Source organism: Acomys russatus, chromosome X, assembly GCF_903995435.1.
Source record: "Acomys russatus chromosome X, mAcoRus1.1, whole genome shotgun sequence".
NCBI lineage: Eukaryota > Metazoa > Chordata > Mammalia > Rodentia > Muridae > Acomys > Acomys russatus.
In genome coordinates this window covers 89038709-89064826 of record NC_067169.1, presented here as the reverse complement: position 1 = coordinate 89064826, position 26118 = coordinate 89038709, and the positions used below count along the sequence as shown (strand labels likewise).

Here is a 26118-nt window from a genome sequence, read left to right as displayed (position 1 = left end):
CACACACACACACACACACACACTCACGGACTAAGGTTATAATAGCTCAGTGACAGGGTGCTTGGCTGGGTTTTACAAGGTGCTGAGTTTGCTCTCCTGCATGAAAAAAAAAAAAAGTCATGAAAAGGAGAGAGTAGGATGAGTAAAATGGCTTAGTGGGAAAAGGTGTTTGCTACCCTGCTTGACAACCTGAGTTTAATCCCAGGACTCACCTAGTAGGGTAGAAAAGTGACTTCTGCAAGTTGTCCTTTGACCTCCATATGCATGTGGAGGTCACACAAAATACAGTAGCATAAAAAATTTAAAAGGGAACTATATTTGTTGAAACTTCTTAAGAGCTTTGAATAGAAGATTTTAAATAAGAGTTAAAGGAAGGGAAGGCACCTGTGAGCATATAAGACACACCCAAGATCATGGCCACGGGCTTCTCAAGGAAGAGGTGCGGCCAAGTTCTCCTTTTCCCAATCCTCCTTATTAGGCTGTACCTCACCAGAGTTTCTTTAACATTAATCGCCTTATCTTTCAGAGCATATCACACAGCACAGTGCCTTGCACACAGCCAGCAGTGGGAAGAGTTCTCTCTGTGGAAACGAACACTTAGACATTAACCAGAGAGAATGCTATCATCTCAGAGAAGTGTTTTCAGTGGCAATGACCAAAAAATACAGAAATAGCACCAAAAAAAAAAAAAAAAAAAAAAAAGGAGGAATGCCAGGTCATCAGGAAACCAAACCTTGACAGAAATATCGCTCAAATAACGTTTATTCTCACTCCCTTTGTTCTAATGCTATCCCCACCCAGCAAGCGTCAGATCTGTAATTTGGTTTTCTAAGGGACCACAGCCCTCAAACAGAACCTAAGTGCAGAGAGCACAGAAAGAGAGCTGTCAGGTCAGATAGGTTTTCTAATGCATATACTTTGTGGCTGCCTGTAGTCCAAGCCACTCAGCTACCAGGAACCTGACACAGATGTGTCACATTAAGCCACGAGTTCAAGGCCAACCTTGGAAACAGCATGACACTTTATTTAAGCTTGAGCCACCCTCCTGGGTACACTGTCAGGGCACACTGACAGGGTACTCTGTCACAGACCCACTAAGTTGGACCCAAATAAAAGCAGAAAAAAAATCAGTCTGGACCCTAGTGTCTCACTTGAACCAGTGGTTTTTAAATTTGTGAACAACTTTGCAGTTCCTGAGGAAATTTATCTGCTATTCTCACAGTGATTAGATTGTGTAACATCTAGCCGGGCAGTGGTGGCACATGCCTTTAGTTCCAGGCAGAGGGAGAGAGATCTCTGTGAGTGTGAGACCAGCCTGGTCTACAGATAGAGTTCAAAGACAGGCAGAATGAGAGAGAGAGAGAGAGAGAGAGAGAGAGAGAGAGAGAGAGAGAGAGAGAGAGAGAGAGAGAGAGAGAGAGAGAGACAGAGAGACAGAGAGAGACAGAGAGAGAGAGACAGAGAGAGAGACAGAGGAGGGAGGAGGAGGGTTAGGAGGAAGGAGGAAGGGATTCTATTTGGTTACCTTTCTCTATTTTCTCAGTAGATATTAATCCTATTTACACTGTGGCATTTTAGTGGTAGTATTAGCAAATCACATTGGGCCTTTATTAAGACTAGATTGGAAGAGAACAATTTCAACGTCATTAAGAAGGCAGAGAGAGCCTGAAAGTGGCAGCAGCTAGCAATTAACAAAAACCTCGCAGCTGGTAAAGTCCTTAAAAGACACAAAATAGTGTGTAATTAATTTCAAAGCATTTTATGCTGATTTCATTTTCAATATCCAGTTAAAAAGAGCAAAAATTAAAAAAAAAAACCAGTAATGCATCCTGAAGCAGTGACAGCCATCAAAAGTGCCAGAAAATGAGGGAGCACATGCTAGTGTAGCCAGCGCCCATCTTACCAGTAACACTGTTCACCAAAAGCTCTAGACCACGTTTGATGGTGAACTTTTCCCATTCTGAGTTTTGATATAAACATACGCTTTCAATAATGTGTGCATCTAAGAACCAGACCCAGATCAAAAGCAGTGTTAACTGGAAACCATAATCGCAAACACCAGGCACGATGGTAGCTCTTTCTTTTCTCATTAAAGCTGCCAACATTCTGGAAGCCATTTCTGGCTCATTCACTAACTATACCCTGGCATGAGGCAGGAGAGGCTTTGCATTCGGAAGACTCCTCTTTTCTGCCATCACATTTCCTGATGACTGATTAAAATAGTAAATGATTTACATGCAGCTTATGTTTTCCACAACAGTCACAATGCTTTCTCTGAGTATTTCCGTTCCGAAAATAGGATCACGATGGGTGGACTAACAAGCTACAGGGGAAAAAAAGAAATGCCACCTAGCCACCGAACATAGTGTGTGCACAAAGTAAAGAGCTAACATTTAACAAATATACCCAGTGTATTTAAAAACAAACCCCGAAAATCACTAGGAGACACTCAGGTTTGCAGTAGACAGAATCATCTTTCACTCTGGCCGCTGAATTCATCAGAAATGAACCAACTGTTGGTTACAAGGAATTCACTCCCGTCTGAGTCTCTGTCTCAGATGACACACATAGAGGCACATCTGCATTTTGTTTTAAAGGAAATCTTATTATTCTCTTTTACCAAGTATTACTTAAAATGCCAGTTACCTCCTTCAACACCCTCCTCCAAGTAACCTCAAAGTAAATAAACTTATTATACAGCCATGTTCCTGCAGAAGTTTGAATCACACCAAGAATGCATATCCTTAAAAGGCAATGTTTTCCCTCCCCTTGCATCCTGTTATTTAAGCTATTTTAAGTCCTCGTCTGGAGAAAGCTGAGCCAGAATTCAAGTGGTTTTGATTTTAGCTGCTGTTTTACACTGCCCTTGCCTAGGTGGTCTGTGCTGTAATCCATCACTTCAAAAGCATCTTTTGGGGTGTTACTCTGTCTTATAAATCTGACAGTAAGAAAAATGAGGGTTTCCTTTGACCGTCAAGTTTGTGTGTGTGTGTGTGTTTAACACTCCTTGAGTCTGTTGAAATCTACTGTTAATTCTTGTAAAGAGGTTGCCACTGTGTGTTCTCATATGCAATACATATGTGGCTTCTACATTAACCCATGGTGGACAGTGCTCCTTACAATTTAAAGAAGGAAATGGATCAAGTGCAGATAAACAATATTGTGAAAAGGCTGGAATCAAAACGTTCAATTTAGTTTAACTAATGCATTCTAAGTACTTTTTACAATAAAAAAATGATAGAAAGTATTTAAATGTGTAATAATGGATTTACACAAACACACATTATCTTGAATGCCTATAAAAGTTCACAAAAATATTGATCTAAAGACTAGACCTAGCTCAGTATGGTGACACACACCTTTAATCCTAGCACTCCGGGTGGCAGAAGCAGGCAGATCTCTCTGAGTTCAAGGCCAGCCTGGTCTACAGAGTGAGTCCAGGACAGCCAGGGCTACACAGAGAAACACTATCTAGAAAAACAGAAACAAAAACAAAAAAGACTTGACCATGGAGGAGCTGGAGAGCTGGTTCAGTGCTTAAGAGCACTGCTGCTCTTGCAGAGGGCTCAGCCACCTGGTGGCTTGCAACCATTCATAACTTTTGTTCCAAGGAATCTGACACCCTTTTTCTGTCCTATGATGGTACCAGGCACACATGTGGTACATAGAAATATACACATAGAAACACACACAATATACAATTAATAAACCTAAAGAAATGCCTAAAAGAATGGGCCAAAAGGGTATATATATTATACCTTAAGATCTAAGGAGTAAAGCCAAGCTTTCATTAGGTATTTATTTAGTGGGCATCAGATGCCATTATTGATGTTTGTGAGCTACCATATGGTTGCCGGGAATTGAACTCAGGTCCTCTGGAAGAGCAGACAGTGCTCTTAACTGCTGAGTCATCTCTCCAGTATCATTAGGTATTAAAATATTAAAACTTAGCTGGGCAGTGGTGGTGGCACAAACCTTTAGTCCCAGCACTGAGGAGGCAGGAGCAGGCAGATCTCTGAGTTCTGAGCCAGCCTGGTCTACAGAGTGAGTTCTAGGATGGGCAGGGCTACCTAGAGAGTCTGTCTTGGGAAAAAAAAGACAATAAAACTTAAAGAAAGGCTGCTACTAAATAGCTCCAGATGTGTAGCTAAAACTGAGGCTGGCCTTCCGCAGTTTCTACTTCTTGAGGTAGGCTCAGTTCATCAAACATAAGTGGACATTTAGAGTCCCACTTGAAGGTAGAATCTATATTGGACATTCAATAGTGGATTCCTGAAGGTGGCATTCACCTATAATTGAAGGCTGGAGCAGTCTGGAGGCCAGGACTGGGTAGTCAGAAATGCTTACAATCTTTTTCTGTGTTTCTAGCACTTTGGTTATATTTTTCTACCTGCTGCCACTCTCCCTCCTCTAAAAATACCCATATACATATTTTTTTTGGTTTTGTTTTTTGAGACAGGGTTTCTCTGTGTAGCCTTAGTCATCCTGGACTCTCTTAGTCGACCAGGCTGGCCTCAAACTCACAGCGATCTGCCTGCCTCTGCCTCCCGTGTGCTGGGATTAAAGGCGTGGACCACCACACCCAGATACTTATATACATTTTTTTGTGGACATGTTCTCCCATGTATACAGTCCTGCTTGTACTCTCACACAGGTACTTGTACAACGTTTATAGTGTCAGCACACGGTCTTTAGATTATCCCCAAACAGAGACTTCTAATAGTCCATAGATAGTGAACCAGATGCCATAGTAAAAGAGCACTAATTCATTGTTTAGTTGAGATACAAGGTTTATTTAGTTAGTTAGTTTGATGAGACAGAGTCTCAGGAAACATATGCTGGTCTTGTACTTGTTAAGTAGCTAAGGCTAGTCTTGAATTCTTCTTCTTGTCCTTGCTTCTACATGTTGGCATGTACCACCATGTCCAGTTTTATTTGTTTACCTGTTTGTTCATTCATTCATTTATGTTAGTGTGGGCTTAGAAATACATACATATACATTCTCTCTCTCTCTCTCTCTCTCTCTCTCTGTGTATGCATTTGTGTGTAGTGTGTGTGTATTTTGTGTGTATGTGTGTGTGTGTGTATATGCATACCCAGGGTCTTCTAGATACTAAACACCAGCTCTACATCTTAGTAAAAAAAAAAACTAGCCTCATACTTTAAATTTTTTCCTGTTTTAACTAAACAACTGTGCAGTGGTGTAGTTTTATTCAACAATTAAAGTAAACTGGACAAAACTGCCATTTTTCTTTCTTTCTTTCTTTCTTTTTTTTCTTTTTTTTTTTTTTTTTTTTAGTGGAACTGTGACATGGTTTCTGTATACTAGAGAATACCAAGTATTTGGAAACAGTTCAACTTTCTGGGCTGAGAGAAATCTGGTACAGCTAAACTCACCACAGCCAAAATGCTTTGGCTGCAGTTGGTGGGCAACCTCAAAGGAATGCACCGTACTATTCTTGGCCACTTAAGAACCACCAGTATTCTTGTGTTTTAATTGTCCTGACTTTCATCTTTACAAAAGTTTACTAGAGCATGCTTTGGTAAAGAAAAGTCATAATTTATTACTACTTTAATAGATTTATCTTATTTTTAACTATGTATGTATGTGTACACGCCCTGGGATGAGTGCACATGTGATTGCAGCTGCTCACAGAGTACAGAAGAGGGTGTCTGATCTCTTGAAGAGGGAGGTGGTCAGCTTCCTATGTGGGTGCTGGAACTTGAACCCCAGGTCTTCTGCAAGAGTAGCAAGAAGTCACCTCTCCAGCCCTCAAAAATCCTAATTCAAAAAAGGTGGATGTGTTACCAAAGCTGAACTCAGAGGATTTAAGTTACCCAAGATGCACTGTTTGAGGTATGTAATAATACAAAATTAAAGTCTTCGGACGTAAAAGACATATTCTATCTGGTAAATATTCACTTTGTAAATGAATGAATATGTAATAAATCTATATGCTTTGTTTGTTTCTTTTTTTGAGACAGGGTTTCTCTGTGTAGCCGTGGCTGTTCAGGAATTGGCTCTGTAGATCAGGATGGCCTTGAATTCACAGAGATCGGCCTGCCTCTGCCTTCCAAGTGCTAGAACCCAAAGCATGTGACAACACAGCCAAGGGAAATATATATATTTATTAAGGTTATGTTTTTTGAAACAAGGTCTAGACTGGGCTGGCCTTGAACTCACTGAGGGGTGCCATGTGAGCCTTTGCCTCACAGGTAGTGGGATTAGAGGTATGTGTCACCACACTTAGCCTGAAAAAAGAGTTAGAAACCGTGTTTCCCTATCCAGCCTTGGGCTCTTGCTTCAACCCCCCTAGTCAAAGGGTTATAGAGGGCAAGGATTACAGGCAGGCACGAATGTGCCAGGCTTTATTCTCTTCAGAAAAAAAAAAAAAAACCCAAATCACACAGGATGTCAGCATTTAAATTAAAACAAACGTTTTGTGTTGGGGGAGGGGGCACTATGGTTTCCACTACCCTCGAGGGAAACCCTGAGACAATTATTGAGATAATTAAAATAATTACATATGATTAGAGCTTAACAGTAAGCAGGTGCAAGAAGGGGGTGAAAGAACTGTAAATCCTAATCCTCAATCTATTGCTAGTAAAGAGCATTTCAAAGCACTATTAATTGAGTGAACAAAACCTGTGATTAGTCGTAATTACAGAGATTTTCTCTGCACACTATGATTTGGCTGAATTTCTAAGCAGATAATCAAGGCTATTATTGCTAAAAGATGAAGAAAATGATTTCCATATTTTGTCACAATTGAAATGAGACAAAGTAGTCCTCTGTACTCTCCCCTACCACCTAAGTAGGAAGCAATCATCACTGCCAGGAAAATAAGTTCTAGAGCTTGTTTAATAATGAAGGGATCCTTAAATGAAAATTAAATTCCACCACACCTTGGACAGCCTGAAGGCTCTGTAACCAACACCATCTAAAAAGCACAAAGAGATTTGAAGGAAAAAAAAAAAATCAAAAGATTTAGGTAGACTTTTCAAGGATTGTCTGAAAGACAGACTCTACATGAACATTTACCACACGTAACCTCCCCCACCATACACTCCGCCCCCCCCCCACCGCCAAACTTTTATGTGCTTTAGTGCGATGGCAAACAAAACAAAACAAAACAAACCTTCAGTAATAAATTCTTCATGGCAAAGACCTTTTGAATGTACAATTGGTTGTGGTAAAATCCCAACTCATCAAAAGACTGTAGTTCCTTGAGATTCAAGTAATTAAATAGTTATTGAGAAGCTAACATGTGGGAAACGCTGTGGTAGATATTCAGAGGGCGACTAAGGGCAGAACAGAGAGAAACAGTGGCCTCCCAATTCAGATTCACAGCTTGTGAGAGGGGATATATAGAAACCTGTGCATAGAATGGGATTCACTAAGTCTCACAGTTCCATCTCCTGCCTGTGCAAAGTGAAGACTCCACAATGGGAGATTTTTGTTGTTGCCACTCTAGACTTTTTGCATTCAGACCTCTAATTCAATGGTTCTCAAACTGTGGGTCGAAACCCCTCTGGGAGGAGGGTCCAACAACCCTTTCACGGGTCTGCATATCAGATATCCTGCATGTCAAATATTTACATTATGAATCATAACTAGCAAAATTATATTTATGAAGTAGCAATGAAATAATGTCATGGTTGGGGTCAGTACACCATGAGGAACTGTAGTAAAGGACTACAGCATTAGGAAGGTTAAGAACCCATTGGTCTAACTAAGCTCTCACTTACTAAATATAATTTAACCCTGTTCCCACCATGACAATAATTGGTCAGCTCTCTATCACTGTGTCTTAACAAAGCAGTTAAGCTACTTAACTCAAAAAAAATTACTCAAAGTCACATCTAAATTAATGTTAATTTAAAAGAAACAGTAAGCATAAATATTTCTAAGAGGGAATACACGACGAGGCCAAGGCCTTCTTGCAGGAGGCTCGACACAGTGGTCAAGCAATGCAACATGAATAAGTCACAGGCGCTCTTCTAACACTCTATTCATAACAAAACAAACTGAGCTGTTCCTAACACTGAAAGATGAAAGAAAGCAAAAGACAAAGGGCAAAGGAAATACATTTCTAAAAACAATTATGATAAGAACAATCCCAAAGAATATTGACAAAGCAGAAAAATTTAACAACAAAATAACCCCACATTTTAGGACCAATAACTTATTTGCTCTTTTTCATCTACAAAATATCTGACTATGTACTTCCAGTCTCCCAGTGTGTCCTAGCTACAGCAAGTTTATTTATTGCTTTATAAAATATACACATATAAATTGAAGATTCAGAACAACTTAACCTTTTCTATCTAGACTTATGATAGGATCTGAATAGGCAATCTAGCTGGGGGTTACTATTATACTCAAGGCATAATAGAACACATATACTTTTATAGAAATGTGGATCATAGACTGGAGATGTATTTCAGTTGCTAGAGTTTTGCCTAGTATGTGTAAAGGCCTGAGTTCAACCTCCAACACTACATTAAACTTGCTGTGGTCATCTGAATAGGAATGGCCCCCATAGACTCATATATTTGCCTATTTGACCCAGAGGAAGTTACACTATTAGGGGGCATGGTCTTGTTTGAGTAGGTGTGGCCTTGTTGGAAGAAGTGTGTCGCTGAGGGGGCAATCTTAGAGGTCTCCTATCCTCAACCTATGCTCAGTATGGCACAGTCTCCTTCTGTTGCCCATCAATCAAGATGTAGAACTCTCAACTTCATCTCCAGCATCATGTCTGCCTGCACACTGCCATGCTTCCTGCCATGATGACAATGGACTAAACCTCTGAAACCATAAACCAGCTCCAATTAAATGTTTCTTTTATAAGAGTTACAGCGGTCATGGTGTCTCTTCACAGCAATAAAACCCAAACTAAAACAGGTGGCAATGTCTTCAATCTCAGCACTAGGGATGTGGAGGAAGGAGAATCAAAGTTTTAAATTATCATGGACTATTTGGAGAGAATTTTGGAGACCATCTTGGGCTAAAAGAGACTGTCTCAAAAAAAATGAATGAATCAATCAATCAATCAAAAGGGGACAGCGATAACTATCCTTTTAATTTTTATATTAATAGGACATATAGGGCCAGTTTAAGTGTAAATCTTACTTAAATAATAAACCGTTATACTCTAACTTTACTCCCTTTAGTTTATGCAATGCTAAAAAGTCCATTTACTTAAAGCCATTGGTTCTCAACCTTCCTAAGGCTGGGTCCCTTTAATATAGTTCCTAACCATAAAATCGTCTTTGTTGCTATTTCATAGCTAAAATTTTGCTGTTGCTTTGAGTTTAAATGTCAATATTTTTAGAGAGAGATTTTTCCAATGTTGTCTTCTTCTTCTTCTTCTTCTTCTTCTTCTTCTTCTTCTTCTTCTTCTTCTTCTTCTTCTTCTTCTTCTTCTTCTTCTTCTTCTTCTTCTTCTTCTTCTTCTTCTTGTTCCTCTTTTTATTTTTCAAGACAGGGTTTCTCTGTGTAGCCCTGGCTGTCCTGGACTCGCTTTCTAGACCAGGCTGGCACCGAACTCACAATGATCCACCTGCCTCTGGGTTCTGAGTACTGGGATTAAAGTGTGCACCACCACACCGGGCTTCCCAACATGTTTTTAATCCACAGTTTGAGTACCAGTGCTTAAGTACATGCTACCTCATGTTAGCCTACATACCAGTAATGAAGTGTTCCTTCTCCATTTCATTTTATCTTTTATGGACTTGAGATTTTCAAAGAATGTAAACACTGTATATTGCTTCAGTAGCTGATGAAGAAGGATGGATAGCAAATTCAAGACTTGATTGGGATATGGAGTAAGTCCAAGAACAGTCTGGGCAATGTATTGAGACCTTATCTCAAAGTAAAGAGTGAAAAGAAAGCTGAGAATTTTAGTTATTGATAGTTTGTCTGGTGTGTATACAAACATACAAAAGGAAAAGACAAGAAACCATATATGTTGGCACATGTCTATAATTCCAACACCTGTGGGAAGTAAGAGGATCACAAATTTGTATCAGCCTGAGCAGCTTAGTGAGACTGTCTCAAAATATAAATGGCTGAGGATGTAACTCAGTAGTAGAGCATCTGCCTGGCATGCATGATGTTCTGGGTTCAATACCCTGTTCCAGGGAAAAACAAGGACATTACAATATGCCTTGGCCTCTTTGCCTGATGCTATACTTTTATTTATTGTTAGAAGGATGAACAGTATACATACTGAGTTCAAGGGATACAGAATGGGACTCCTTTCTCAACACATACATACCACAAGAACAGTGAATTCTACTTAGTGCTTCAAAATATTCTAACAATACAGGTGTCATCAAAATTTCAAGTGGCACAGCACCTAGATTTCATGAGTAGGACTCTGGGCTCAAAATGCTAGATTATATTAAATACTAGATATAATTAAAGTACTTTAAGCATTAATAATTTATATATGCAATATACACGAGGAGATGAGGGAGTGTGGGGGACATGGAAGGAGTTTGAGGGGAAAGAAGGGAAAGAAATGATATGATATAAATACAGTACTCATGTAGAAATACTAATAAAATTAATGACATTTCTCTCTCTCTCTCTCTCTCTCTCTCTCTCTCTCTCTCTCTCTCTCTCTCTCTGTGTGTGTGTGTGTGTGTGTGGTGTGTTTGTCAGAGGACAACTTGCAGGAATTAGTTTCCTCCGAATTCAGTTAAGCACCATTAGCTGCTGAGCAATGTCTGCCTGAATTAATACAGTTTTTATTATGAATTGTAAAACTTTATCCGTCTAAGTTTGGTTTGATTTTTGGAGTCATTCACACAATGCTGCTCAGGCAAAAAGTCAATTCATGATTTTCTTGAGATTTAACATTAAGACCAAATAAAAAAAATGCCTTTCCTATGGTTATGGTATAAAATGTACTCACCAACTTTTGCAAAGGCCTCTTTGAGTTCATCAAGCTCATCTTTGGAAATCTGAGTGGTCGCCATCTCATCCATGTCACGATCTAAAGGAAAACAAATGGTTCAGTCTTCAAAAGTTTGTGAAGAATACATTCTTGCTAAGTTCCAAATGCAATAACCAGACTTGCAAACTACAGAAACAATCTAAATAGGTGCCAATATCATTACACCTAAAATAAAGAAAATAAACAAATGACAAGTACTCATTTATCAAAAGCTATACAGAAAAAAATTATCTGAATCTATCCTGTAATGAATAAACTTAAAGAACTGGAGAGACAGTTTAGCTGTTAAAAGCACTGAATGCTTTTCTAGAGGACCCAGGTTCAGTTCCCAGCACCTACATGGCAGCTTTCAACTGTCTGTAACTCCAGTTCCGGGGGATCTGACACCCTCACACACAAAAACATACAAACAAAAATTATTTTTAAAAGAATAAATTTAAAATATTAAAAATTACATTTATTCACTCTATGGGTATGTGTGTGTGTTTGGATGCACACATGTCACAGGGTGCATGTAGAGGTCAGAGGACAAATAGTGGCATCTATTCTATCTTCACTATGTTGTAGTCAGGAACTCTCACTTGGTGGCAAATTTATCCTCCCATGGATACAATCTTAAGCTACATTAAAAGAGACTAAGAAAGTACCAAGGTACAACAAGAAAGTGATGAATGACAGAGTCTTATTTTTTGTTTGTTTGTTTGTTTCGTTTTTGTTTTTTGTGCCAATGTGAACATCAAATTCACTTGACTATTAATTCCTGTAAAGTAAGTTACTGATTTCAAAACTCATACTGATACCTCTCAATTGTTCTTCTGAAAAAAGAGATAAAAAGAAATCAGTCAAAAATATATTTGGTTTTGATATAGAATCTATAGGCATATGTTAATGCATATATACTATGTTAAATTGTTGATGTTATGTACTAGATATAATCTAGTAAGTCTTAATATATGTGTATATAACAACAATAATAAAGAAGAGGAGGAAAAAGAAGAGGTCATGAATCTGAGAAGGAGTGTGGAGATCATGGGAGGAGTTGGAGGGAGGAAAAGAAAGGGAAAATATTATAATTAAATTATGATCTCAAAAAATAAATAAATGCCTAAGCAGGGTGCAGTGGCACACGCCTTTAATCTCAGCACTCGGGAGACAGAGGCAGGCAGATCTCTGTGGGTTTGAGGCCAGCCTGGTCTACAAAGTGAGTCCGGGATAGCCATGGCTACACAGAGAAACCCTGTCTTGAAAAAAACTAGAGAGAGAGAGAGAGAGAGAGAGAGAGAGAGAGAGAGAGAGAGAGACAGAGAGACAGAGACAGAGAGAAACAGAGAGAGACAGAAAGACAGAGAGAGAGCGAGAGGGAGACAGAGAGACAGAGAGAAACAGAAAGACTGGGGGGGGGGGAACAGATAGAGAGAGAGACACAGAGAGACAGGAGAATATCTCTAGTTAGACCTAAACTTTGTCCTTTAACTTTGTCACCATTTTGTTTTTGAGAGAGGGTCTCAAATAGCCCAGGCTCACCTCTACTTTGTTTGGTAGCCTAGGATGCCCATGAAATTCTTCTCACCCTCATGCCTTTACTCCTCTTTCAAATGCTGGCCCTATTGCATGCGCTACCTGCTTTATTCAGCGCTGGGGATAGAAGCTATGGCTTCACAAATGCTAAGGAAGCACTCTAGTAACTGAGCTCTATTTCTAACCCAGAGATAGTTATTTTACATACTAAGCACTAAAGAAGAAGAGGCCAGAAGCTGTGGATTTGAGGGCAGGTGTACATGGGAAAGGCTACAAGGAGGAAAGTGGGGAGATTGTTATATTTATTTTCTCTTTTTTATATATTTATTTTCAAAAATAAAACACATTTATGAAAGTGTGGGGTCAGGATTGGTGGCACACACCTTTAATCCCAGCACTTGGCAGGCAGATCTTTGTGAGTTCGAGGCCAGCCTGGTCTATAGAAGAGCTCCAGGCTAATAAGGCTGCATAGTGATTGCCTATCATAAACAAACAGTCTTGATACAAAATAAAGTAGCTAAATGTTTTTTTTTTTTAATTAAGGGGTAACCTTCTGGTAATAATCCTGAATTTATGTATCATTCAGATGATGTTTGACAGTACCATTCATTAAAAAATCCTAAAGTGGGGTAAGTATGGTTTTATTTACATATATTTAAAATAATAATTTTGGTTTGTTTTAAATTAGGGCGTGGTTCTGCAGCCCTGGCTGGCTGGGAACTCCCCAGGTAGACCTGGGTAACGTCAAGCTTTTGGCAATCCTCCTACCTCTACACTTCATCATGCTGCAGCTACGGGCTTATGCTGCCATGTCCAGGCCATCGTGGTTTTAACGAAAGCTGATTAGCCACTTCCATGAATTATAAATGTAGAACAATGGCATAAAAAGCTTGGGAGTGAGAAAACCCAAAACATGTTTTCTGGTTTGGGTAGTTTGAATGAGTAATAATTTAAAACATGTCAGCTCAAAAAATCCAAGCAACAATAAAACCCTATGCAATTTATTTAATTCACATACTACATACAATGTGTGTTTTTAAACAAAAAATCAGAAAGAAAACTAAAGCAGCTAAGCCGAGACACAAACCACCCCTGCTTTACTCCAGATGACAGGATTGTCATCCTTCTGCCCCACTTCCTCCTTTTCCAAATCCATCCTCATCACGCCTTTCAGCTCCCCTTTTACCCTCACACCGTATTTCACAAATATTTTATTATTTGTTTTGAAGTGTGTGTGTGTGTGTGTGTGTGTGTGTGTGTGTGTGTTTGCTTGCACATGTCATGAGTATAGTGCCTGTAGAGGCCAGAAGAGGATGTCAGTCCACTGGTGCTGTGTGTGCCCCACGGCCCAGCATTCTGGTCCTCTGGAAAAGCATTATATACTCCTTTGAAAAAGCCTGAAGGCCCTGACAATGTTAAGGTTGTCCGTCCAGGGACACAGATTTTTAGTTCTTCCTATAGAATTAGGAAATACTTAAATCTCAAAATCGTTTCCTTTTTTTTTTTCCTTTGTTTTTTGACTGTTTCATACAGGTTCTCCCAAAGAAACTAAAGTATCCCAGACTGGTTCACATCTGAAACAAAAACAATTGATAGCATTGATGTTTCTAGATACTTCTTGTGCATTAGTCACGCCCAGCAGTTGCTTTTCTCCCACGGACATAGTGTGTTCTCATTGGGGATGCAATGAGGGGACATCAATCCACATCCTGGTTCTGCTTCTTCCTAACTGTTTATCCACGAGTAGGTTTGCTTCATCTTTCTGAGCCTCGGTGTCTCATTTGCAAATAGCACTAATGATACCTGTTTCCCAGCACCCTCCTAAAGACTAAAGATGACATGTGAGAAGAGAAATTATAAACTACAAAGCCTTATACAGCAACTGCAAATCCTCAGTGAAAGAAAATGGGCAACAAGTAACTCTGTAAGGAATTGTGGAAGACTATGAATATCAGGCATCAGGTCTACTAAAAGTCTTTAAATGGGAAGCATGAAGAGCTGTCTCATCTCCCCTATAATTATGGACTCCAGGGCATAACAAGCCTCCCTCATATATCACAATTCTAAGCCTTCAGTCAAAGTAGTTGAAGAAGGATGACCGTAAAGAAATCCTGTGCCCCACATTTTACCTATGACTCAATTAGGCTCTTTCATAAGGCCAACTTCTGTCCTGAACTTGAAGGTGCAGGCAAGTGATACCTTTAAAACATACAAGTAATTTTAGTTTAAATAGTTCAAAGTAATCCACAGTTTGTTAATATTGATGCATTCCTCCCGATCTGAACATTTTCTCTCGAGAAATAATGCAGAATAAATGATAAAGAGGTAAAATGAAGATTCAAACTTAGGTCCAATTTCAGAATGTATGACAGGGAAAAGGCTCTCTGAAATGATTTTTCTTTTGCCCCCGCAGTCTGCCTTACCACAAAAGTGAACTTTGTTTACATGAAATGAGAGAGAACTAAGATTCAAAGAACAGAACTCTATTTCCCTCCATTTCATTTTGGCAAATGAACTAGCAGTCAAGGATAAAAGATCCCAGGGTCTCTAGTCTTCAAAGCCCTTTGTTCTTCCTGGGCTCTGTTTTATCCCCCTTGCTTAGTCTGCCTGACTTTTCTATACAGAGAAAGCAGCAGGGAATAAAAAATAAAATAACAAGAAAAGAAAAGAAAAAGCAAGCTCTTTTTCCTAAACATCCGAGACATAGGAAAACAGATTTTCAACTCAGTGCATAAAACAAAAGCAAACAAAACCTGTTTGTTTGTTTGTTTTCAGAAAAGGATATGGTGTACAACTGGGGTACGAATTCAGGGCGTCACCCATAGAAGAATCTTATGCTCATGAAGTCATCCCTAATTACAGCATTTGACTAACAATACAGCAATTATGAAACCACTCCACTGGCTCATTTAACTATACAGAAACCCAGGACACAAATCTTTCCTAAGAATGGTTTACCTAAAACTACCTGAAACTATTACTCAAAATTTGAAGGCTGTTCAAGTGAGAAAAAGGAGGGTCCTGATTTCTCGTTTCCTCAGGCATTCGCTTTTGGAATGTGGCTTACTGAACAGTGGACTAACTAGTACGTGTCATTCTGTGCCGTGGCAAGGTCAGGAGGAAGGGTGGCACATTCAGGAACTCCTTGGTGGGAGTTGGATTAGGAATTTTATATTGTTTCTTTTTTCTCTGGCAAATAAAGGACAAAATTGGCACAAAGCTGGATTTGTAGCTCAGCATTAGACAGCCTGTCTACCAAATGCAGTGAGTTTTATTTCCGGCACAACAGAAAACAAACAAGCTGATCAACTATCCCAGCACCCTATGGGATAGTCAACATTGACTTCATTTCCAGCCACTAGTAAACTATGTAAAACGAAATTGGGAAAATATTGATGAGCTAAAGATTGTCCAGTATAGGACTTAACTCATGAAGGGGACAGCAATAAAGGGTGAAGAAAACAGAGAAGCTTGTATTTTTTTGATATAAAAAGCAAAGAGGATGAAAGTCGAAGGATGTAGCCACCAACGTGGGCAAACAATTCAAGGGCAGGCAATGAAGAAGGGGATATTATTTGTCATGTTCTTCCATTTCAATAGGTAGTGCCTTGGAACACCCACACTTCACATTCCTATCTGTACCAACAGAAACTACCACCCTCCCTCCTCCTCAGTTAGGGAAATCAACAGCACTAGTCTCTAGGTTGTATGGGTGTGTGCCACTCTGTGGGCTCAGGCTTGCCTTGTCGCAGTTTGATTACTCAAACTCCGGTGCTATATTTCTAAATGGCTTTGGGAGATCTCAACCTGAGTGCCTAACACATTCACTTCTTACTCATCTACACCGAGCAAGTATGTATACGTATACGTATACGTATATGTATACGTATATGTATATGTATATGTAGTATGTTGACAAGGCAGTGTGTCAAGTGCCACAGATACAGACTATTAGGACCCTACATTCTCTTTTCTCCAGAAGAGCTTATTGTCCAGGGATGGGAAACAGATAGCAACTCATTATACTAGAGCTGTCACAGTCATCTGTGTTGAGTGGTAGGCGTCAGAAAACAGTTCCATGAATGTGATAGGACCTTAGTCTTTGAGACCAAAGACCTGTTCTAGGCTTAGAGTCCGAAAGAGCCGCTGCATCCTGATGAGACCTGATAGGCTGTGGTCAGAGGGAGGAAGGGTGGGACTGGGAAGATACAAGGGTGGACGTGCGCGCGCGCGCGCGCGCGCGGGGGGAGGGTAATCAGGATGTAATGTGAATAAATTATAATAAATAAATAAATAAATAAAGAGACGCTGCTATCTGGAGCTGCAGAAATTCAGGATGGCTGGGATTTTTAGCCTAGGGTTACTGACCAAGGGAGGTGAAACTTAGCAAGAGTGACTCAATTTGAGCTCACTGCCATTCCCTCCCTTCTTTCCTCAGGACAATGACTCAAACCCAGAACCTCAAGCATGCTAAAGAGATGCTCCTTCAGTGAGTCACACCCCTGCCTCACCTCTTCCCCTTACCAGCTCTCCTACCAGGCCTCATCTTCAGCTTCTCCATTTTTCTTTCAGTCTCCAGGCAAATACATTAAACTTCCTGGATTCTTTCTTACAACCTTTGAGATTTTTTTCCATCATGTCCCTTTATGGTTTTCAGGTTTGATTAATTCTAAGCATTTCAGTAACACTCTCTCTCTCTCTCTCTCTCTCTCTCTCTCTCTCTCTCTCTCTCTCTCTCTCTCTCTCTCCCTCGTCTCTCTCTCTCTCTCTCTCTCTCTCTCTCTCTCTCTCTCTCTCTGTGTGTGTGTGTGTGTCTGTCTCTGTCTCTGTCTGTGTCTCTCTCTGTCTCTGTCTGTGTCTCTCTCTGTCTGTCTCTGTGTGTGTCTGTGTCTGTCTGTCTGTCTGTCTGTCTGTCTCTCTCCCCTCTCATAGGGTCTTGCTATATAACCCAGGCTGGCATGAATTTGGCATCCTCTTGCCTCCATTTCCAGGGTGCTTTCATTACCAGCATGCACCACCATGCCCAACTCAAATTTACTTATTATAGAAAATATAGTTACCATAAAAATAGCATTTAATACCCTTATCAAATCATTTGATGTAAATGTTCATATCTCATTCTCAGTGACTGCTATCCCATCTCATTGGCATCCACCCAACCTCTATCATAGTGCTTGAAAAGTAAGTAATAATAACTTAAATGAAATATTAGCCCATGTTTGAAATTTCTATTTTAGCCACTTATAATTGCAGAGGAACTATTTACTGTAGGATAATGCTACTTGCTTCATATGTAAAATGGAAGTTACTTCTCAGAAAAAAAAATCTCTAATCCTTGGAATATTGCCAATTAACATAAAAAGTATTAATTAAATTATTTTTAAAAGTGAAAAATTATTTGTTGGGTGTATGTTATTTACTTCAAAGTCACACAGCTAGCAAGAGATGAGCCAAGTCTCACACCTCAGACCTGTCTAAAAAAGTTGATGTTCTCGACCACTCTCTGATAAAACCTCAATAACTTACTGAATGAATTTGCTTTCCTTAGGACTCCACAGGGTAGAACTAGAACTTACTTATTACTTAATTCCCTACAGCACAGACACAGAGCACTGTGATTTCCTTTAAATTAAAAATGGCTCTTAACTAGCATGCACAACCATTTTTTATCATGCCCCTCACTGAATTCAGCAGGCTACAACTGCTTGTACCTAAATTAATTGCTCCCTGATAGTTCAGGTAGCCCACAGTCCTACCATTTACACCTATGCAACTTTATGTTTGTTTTAACAACCTTCTGCACAAACTTTTATTTTTCTATTTTTGAGACAAGGTGTCCCTACGCAGCCCTGGCTGGCCCAGAAGTGATAATCTTACCCCTTAAGTTTCCCTACTGCTGGGATTATACGTGCTTTGAAAAAGCCTTTTTCTTTCTTTCTTTCTTTCTTTTTTTTTTTTTTTTCTGTGAAGCCTTGGCTCCGTGAAAAGGTGTAGACCAGGTTGGCCTCAAACTCACAGACATCCTCCTGCCTCTGCCTCAAGTGGGATTAAAGGTGTGTGCCACCATGCCCATCTGATTACACCTTTTGACTCACAGTTCTGACCGTGCCCTATTAACATTCAATCATCACCTTGGTTTGACTCTATCCTTTTCCTTTAAAGACTTCTTCCCTCTGCATCTTCTTTTCATATCTGTTTCCCCTTCTTCCGTGCCTATTACATTACTGTCAACTTCCAAAGTTCTACAGAAGCCCCCCCCTCCCCCCACACCCTGGAAGCCTGATGTCCAATGCTCTGCCTCCCTCTCATCTTTCTCTTCAGCTTGCACAGATTTTTCAATTCTGCCACACAGCTTAGCAATAGCTTAGTCTTAATGGAAACATAGACAAATGCTCATTCATCTATAAGGTCACTTTTCAGTATAAGATTCTTTCAGGACTCTTGTCCTTGAAGCAAACCATGGAATCTTGGTAAAGCAGTGCCTTTAACAGCTTAAGAATCTATACATCGTTTTCTTTCCCTTTTTTTCTTCTTCTCTTTTTGTTTGTTTTATTCCCCCCCCCCCACAGAGGGTTTCCCTGCATAGCTCTGACTGCCCTGGCACTCACTCTGCAGATCAGGCTAGCCTTGAACTCACAGAGATCTGCCTGCCTCTACCTCCTGACGGCTGGGATTAAAGATGTGTGCCGTCATGTCCAGCACTACACACCATTTTCATTCCAAGCTTTGAAAGTTCAAAGAAGGCAGTCAAATCTTAAATGCCCTTGCAGTGCCTTTAGACTCCTACTTCTGAAATTAAGAAAGACATGGTGACTTTTTTTTTTTAATTTTTAAAGAACTCACTAACCACAGCACATCAGCATTTGAAGCTGTCATGTATTTGGGGATGGGAAGATGGCTCAGTGGGTAAAGAGCTTGCATGTAAGCCTAAGGACCTGAGTTAAAATAACCAGAACCTATGTAAAGCTGGCAACAATCACACACATCTAAAATGCCAGTGTTCCCAAAGCGAGAGGGTGGAGACAGAAGACTTCCTAGATGCTCCCATGGTAGCCAGTTTGGTATATTTAGTGGCAAACAACGAAGTAACAGAAGGTAGAAGGTGAGGACTGACAGCAGACGCTGTCCTCCGAGCATCACATGTGAGCAGTGTGGCAGCACCCATACGTTTATAAACACAAAAGGGTTGTTTTGTTTCTCTGGAGTTGTTTTTTGTCTTTCATTTATTTTTTAGTAACTTATACTAGGCTTCATTATGACATGTTCACACACACATTTTTTTTAAATCAGGCTTGATTATTGTTTTCAGACAGAGTCTCATGTAGTCCAAGCTGGCTTAGACTTTCCTATGTAACCTAGTATAACTTTTAGCTCCTGGCTCGCCTATCTCTAGATTCTGAATGCTGGGTACCAAGATACTTGGTTTGTGTGATGCTGAGAACCAAACCCCGGGCCTTGTGCATGCTAGCACCTAAGCTACATCTCTACTCCATGCCCATTACCAAGTGCTTGCTTTTGTTTGTTTGTTTCTTTGTTTCCTGTGAGATAGGGTCTTACTACCTAGCCCAGGATGGCCTGGAACTCACAGATATTCATTTGCCTCTGCCTCTCAAGTGTTGGGATTAAAGCTGTTTACAACCACACTTGCTCCTGCCAATTGATTTTATAGCCAATGTCCAATTGTCTTATTATAGTCAATGTGAAGGAAAAAACATATACAGCAGTCTTTACTTAGTACAGTTATGTTTCAGGCCTACCTCTTCTGGTGATTTTTTTTTGACATTTCAGCCATCAACTGTAAAACTAATCAGAAAATACTCTTTACAAAACCAGTAGCATTTGAGCTTTAGGTAGAGCTATATATGTTATCTGGGTTGCAATGAATTAGAATCTGGAAAATAAAGACACTTGTAGAAAGAACATGAATGTGGAAATATGTAGCAAACATTCTTGGTTCATTCTTTTAAAATATGTGTGTGTGTGTGTGTGTGTATGTGTATGTGTGTGCATGGAAGACAGAGGACATGGATTCCCCTTACAGGTGGAGTTACAGGCACTGGGGAGCTGCCTAAGGTGGGTGCTGAAAATAGAATGTATGTCCTCTGTAAGAGCAATATGTGTTCTTAATCACCGAAGCACCTTTCCAGCCCCTCTTATTGGTTCATTCTAGTTAAAGCAACATAGGCTTGGCCTTGTGGAGCAGCATTATAATCTCATCATGCACTTGGGAGACTGAGGCTAGAGGATTCTAAAATTCAACACAGACCAGGGTTAATTAGCTGTATCATGTTTGAAAATTAAAAGCAAAGAAAGGCTGGGGAAACAAACAACACATGAATGACAGTATACAAAAATAGGGCAGATAATTCAATGTAAGACTTCAAAGACACTTGTGGAATAATCTGAAAAGTCTTATTATTTGATACTGGAGATACAACTCAGCAGTTAAGAACATTGAATCTTTTGTAAAGGACCCAGGTTTGGTTCCCAGCACCCCATGGCAGATCATATCTGTTTGTATCTCTACTTCCAGGGGATTTCAAAACCTCTTCTGTCTTCCAAAAGCACTTGCTGCCTGTGGTGCACATACATACATCCAAGCAAAATGTGCACATATATACATAATAAAAATAAATACCTATTTTTAAAATTAATTACTTTTAATTTTATTTTGAGCATGGGTGTTTTACCTGAGTGTATGTCTGTGTATGCAGTGCCCACAGAGGCCAGAAGAGGGGATCAGTTCCACTGGAACTGGAGTTACAGATGGTTAGAGCAGCCACGTAGGTGCTGGGAACTGAACCAAGGTCCTTTGGAAGAGCAGCCAGGGCTCTTAACCACTGAGCCACCTTTCCAGCCACAAATGATTAAATGTTAACAAAAGCAAGTCTTTTACTCCTTTGGCAAAATATGCTTTCAATTCCTAATCAACTGATACGCTCTGGAAGACTGCTGCTTTCAGATTCCTCTACCCTTGCCCCTGTCCCAAGAGCTTGCTTCCTTTAACTAGCACTGTAACTAAGACAAGGTTTAAGGAGACTTAAATACCCATTTTCTGTGAAATGTAAAGATGTCGCTCCCTTTTGTATGTGTTGCTTCATGACCCCTGCAGATTACCAGGTTTCTGAGAAGAAGAAAGGAGCAAAAAGTTTTTTAAAAACTCATGTACAGATTTAATATAAATTATCTTTGTTCACTGTCTACCTCTTTAATTCCGGCAACGAGATAAGCCACCCTAAATTTTTGTTTCATTTTGAGATAAGGATTCCTATAGCTTAGGCTGGCCTCAAACTCCTGATTCTCTTGCCTCTGCTTCCTAAACACTGTGATTACAGATACAGAATCCCATGCCCAGACCTCAAAAGTTCTGTTTGGATGTTTTTAAAGGAGACGCATCACAAGATCGTAGTTGCTAGCCAGTAGCCCTCTCCCTAAATTCCACAGTGTGGCGACTACCTTCTGCCTTCTCTGTCTCTTCCACTCATCTGAGGGGTCCTCAAAAACAGTGAGAGTATCACATATGATTTTTATCTCGGGTCACAACAAATACACACCAAATGATGGTTGGATAAAAAAGCATTGACTGGAGTGAGTACAGTGAGTGAGCAGACCTACCTACCTATCAGGAAGTCTGTCGATCTAGTCACGCCAAGTGGGTTCCAACATGCATAGTCTTGAGCTGAGCATAGCAATGTCTACAAATTACAGAACTTGGGCATGTGAGGCAGGAGAACTGTGAGTCCCAGGCCATCCTGGGCTATGCAGGAAGTTCAAGGACAGAAACACTATCTAGTGGGATGTAGTGCTGCAGACCTGTAAACCCAACACTCTGGGAGGTAGAGGCAGGTGTATCTCTGTGAGTTCGAGGCCAGCCTTGTTTACAAAGTGAGTCTAGGACAGCCAAGGATACACAGAGAAATACTATCCTATCTCAAAAAACAAACAAACAAACCAAAAAAAAAAAAAAAAAAAAAAGAAAAAGAAAGAAAAGGAAAGAAAAAAAAAGAAACCTTGCCTTAAAAAAGTAAACAAAACCACCTCAAACACACACAATGCTAAACTAGCCAGAATCAGGGTGTAGGTTAGTGGCAGAGTGTTTCTTAAGCATATGATGGGTTCAGTCCTCAGCACCAATAGGTGAATGAATGAATGATTAAGCCAAGTTGCAAGCATTATTAGAGAAAACTGTGGGAAAAACCGGGAACCTAAACAACTCACATTCTTCACATGCAATTGGCCTGTGACCATGTTTTACTTATTTACTCTGGTTTCATACTTCAAGATACTACAAAATTGCTCAAGATGTTTGCAGCCTACGTTTCCAATGTAACTGAAAGTCAAAGAGAAAGAGCTTTAGAAACAGTCCTTGCCACCTTTGAGCATACACGCAGCACATTTCACCTTTCTAATATGACATGCTTTGACAGGCTTGCCGTTCATAGGTAAAATTGAATGTTTCAAAGGAAATATAGCTGCTTTCACAATTGACTAATTATACCTCAAGTTTCATGCTATTCGTGTTTTCAATATATACGAACAGGATGAAATCACATATTCACCAGCCACAAACCCAGCAGATACTACATTTATCAGGACTTACCCATGAATGTGTCCACTGTTTCTTCAGTGCCACCCTTCCCACTTTGCCTTGCCTCTCTAACCGGGATTATTTCCAATCTAACATCACACACCCCATTATTTCACTACTACATTTCTATTAAGAAACAAATGCCTCTTCTGAAAGTATTTGGACTCTATTATAGAACAGTATAAGATAGATTGTAATTGATCATTTTCCGTACCAATGTGTATGAGTCACTCGAATCCCAAAGGGTGCCCAACTCTGTGTCATTTCCTGAGAGACTATCAAATGCTTCTATTTTAAGTAAAAGTTTTCCTTCCCCCTTGGTGCTTAATAAACACAGATAAGATCTAAAAGCAGTGGCTAGTTAAAAATATGTCACTACATTTTCCAATAATAGCAATGTTCAATTTAACCTACATTGAAGACATTCCTTAAATGTTTTATGTGCAAAAGTTTTATAGGTTTTTAATGCAAGTCGTAATAATGATTTAAATATGTCAGACTCAAAAGACTCAGCCCAGAGGGAGGAAAGAGACAGGGGGAAACAATGTAATATTAAATCACAATAAAATAAAATAAAAATAAAAAGACAACTCATATCACCACTTTCTTACCCTTACATGTATACCAAGCTAATTTCTTGGTGTAAAATAGGACACATCTCTTTTGAAAGCTTTTACGCTTTTTGTGTTTCCCCTCCCAAGTTTTACATCCCCTACAAACTGTGTAAAAAGAATGCTGCTGCTTGCTCCTGAAATGAATGGCCCTTCATAGCTGAGGGGTCTCTCAGCCTCCTGTCCTATAAAAATTAACATATTTAAGATGTCAAGGGTAACCTTCAGGGATGTGTGCACATACATATGGATATGTAAGATCAGAATAACTAACATGTTTTAACTCAAAATTGAAATACTATTTTTTATCAGAAGTCACTGGATACACAATTCCAGCTCCCTCTTCCATCTCAGCAGCAGAGTCCGAGATCCTCTGCTGTGTGTGATTGAAAACCCTGCTGGCAAGATGAGCGCTGGCAGTCCCCCTCACAGCTGCATTACTGCAACACCGTCTAAGTCATGTATATTTTGAACTGTAAATGCCACGACAACTGTTTGACACAAGCCAGTTTGTGAGAGTAGAGATACTCATCTAATCGTGACGTGTTCTAGCATAACAAGCCACTCATCCTTGTTATATAATTTTAAAAAAAGACATCCCTTCACAGGGATCAAAGGCATTTCAAATCCGGTCTCTTTTCCCTTCCACCCAGAAAGCCACAGATAATAATTTCTATCAACTAAACTTTGAGGCATCTAACTTGACAAGTAAAGATTATGTAAATAGGACTTCAAACCTATTTTTTTTTAAAAAAGAGAACAAAACCCCTAGAACATTCCCAACACTGAAAAAGAAGTGAAAACACCAGACTATACATACAAGAGGTTAAATTCTTAGCTTAAAATTTTTCTTACAAGTCTGACTTCTACTTAATCGGGACTTTAAAAGTGACTCAAAGTTTCGCCTAAACAGAAAAGAAAGAATCCCTCCTTTTCAACAAGTCAATCTTGGCTTAGATACTCAGTAATCTAAAAGTTAGCACCTACAAAAATAATATTAAAATAGTTACCCTTCCGACGGGAGCAAAGCTGTTTCTTTTCTTGAAGCTCTAATAGGACTGTCTCCCACGCCCAGAACTTGAAATCTGGAAACCCAACATTCTTCTTACAATTGCATCTTAAAGAGCAAGTCACAACACTTCCTGACAAAGGAATGATACAATACTTACGGATCTCCTTCCTGGCTGCCTTGCAGTTCTTTGCCAGAGGTTGACTAAATCTGAACTTAAGCACAACTTTCAGAGGAAACTTTATGCTTTCATTTTGGCTCCGCTTTTAAAACCAGACAGGGAACCAAGGGAATTTCAAGTTGGTTCAGGTCAAACAGCTACAACCCATATACCTATTTAGAGTTTGAGCAGTAGCCAAGTAACCTTCTTATTTTAGAACACAAAGAACAGCTTCTCCCCAGTGTCCAAGCCACTCATCCACAGTCAAGTACATTACTTGGAAAGGCAAATTAACTATCTCAGCACACTTACGTTTTCTATTATTCATTCCAGCGCACATTTATACTCCAGATTCTAGCTAGTGCACATTTATTTTACTTTGGTTTCTCTTGTAACAGTAAACTCTTGACACTAGCATAACACACCGGATGTAAGCCAATCCTTGCTAAACTGAGGACTGTTCTGTCGAAAAGGCTGTGCCACCTTAGAAACCATTCTGAAGTTAGTCGAGGTGTGACTCCCTCCCAGCCCCATATTTTAATAGTTTTATGTGTTATAAGGCCAACTGTTTAAAGTCCTCTGTCTGGGTTTCCCAGCCTTGATGACACCCTAGCTTATGATGACAACCACATACAATTTGGGCTGGAGCTAGGGCTTGGGCTTAGACACTGTGCAGGCCCAGTATGCAAAGGACCCTGGATTCCATCTCTAACATTATAAATGACAGTAATAATGTGAAATACTCACTGGGCATAGTAGCACATGCTTTTAAGCCCCAGCACTCTGGGACACAGAGGCAGGTAGATCTCTGTGAGTTTGAGGCCAACCTGGTCTACAGTGGGAGTTCCAAGACAGCCAGAGCAGTTACATAGAGAAACCTTGTCTCTAAAAAAACCAAACCAAACAACCAAACAATCAAACAAACAAACAAACAAAGGACATCCAGGGCTACACAGAGAAACCCTGTGTTGGAAAAACCAAAACAACAATGACAAAAATGATAATAAAAAATGAACTACTCTATATTTCAGTATCTACTTCTTACAGTGAAGAACATTTTAAACTATTTTGTGTAAGCTGGGCGTGGTGGTGCATGCCTTTAATCCCAGCACTTGGGAGGCAGAAGCAGGTGGATCGCTATGAGTTTGAGGCCAGCCTGGTCTACAGAGTGAGTCCAGGACAGCCAAGGCTACACAGAGAAACCCTGTCTCAAAAAAAACCCCAAAAAATTATTTTGTGTATTCCAATAAGTGTACATCATGGTAATC

At 39.8% G+C, this 26118-nt stretch overlaps 1 protein-coding gene across 1 annotated transcript in view; it reads right to left on the bottom strand.

The window, feature by feature from the left end:
- Positions 1 to 26118, bottom strand: part of LOC127185805 (plastin-3-like) — a 114954-nt gene that overhangs the window by 56077 nt on the left and 32759 nt on the right. The window contains 1 exon segment of the mRNA XM_051142372.1: positions 10923 to 11003. Coding sequence (XP_050998329.1) covers positions 10923 to 10995 — 73 coding nt within the window. The 5' untranslated portion in view covers positions 10996 to 11003.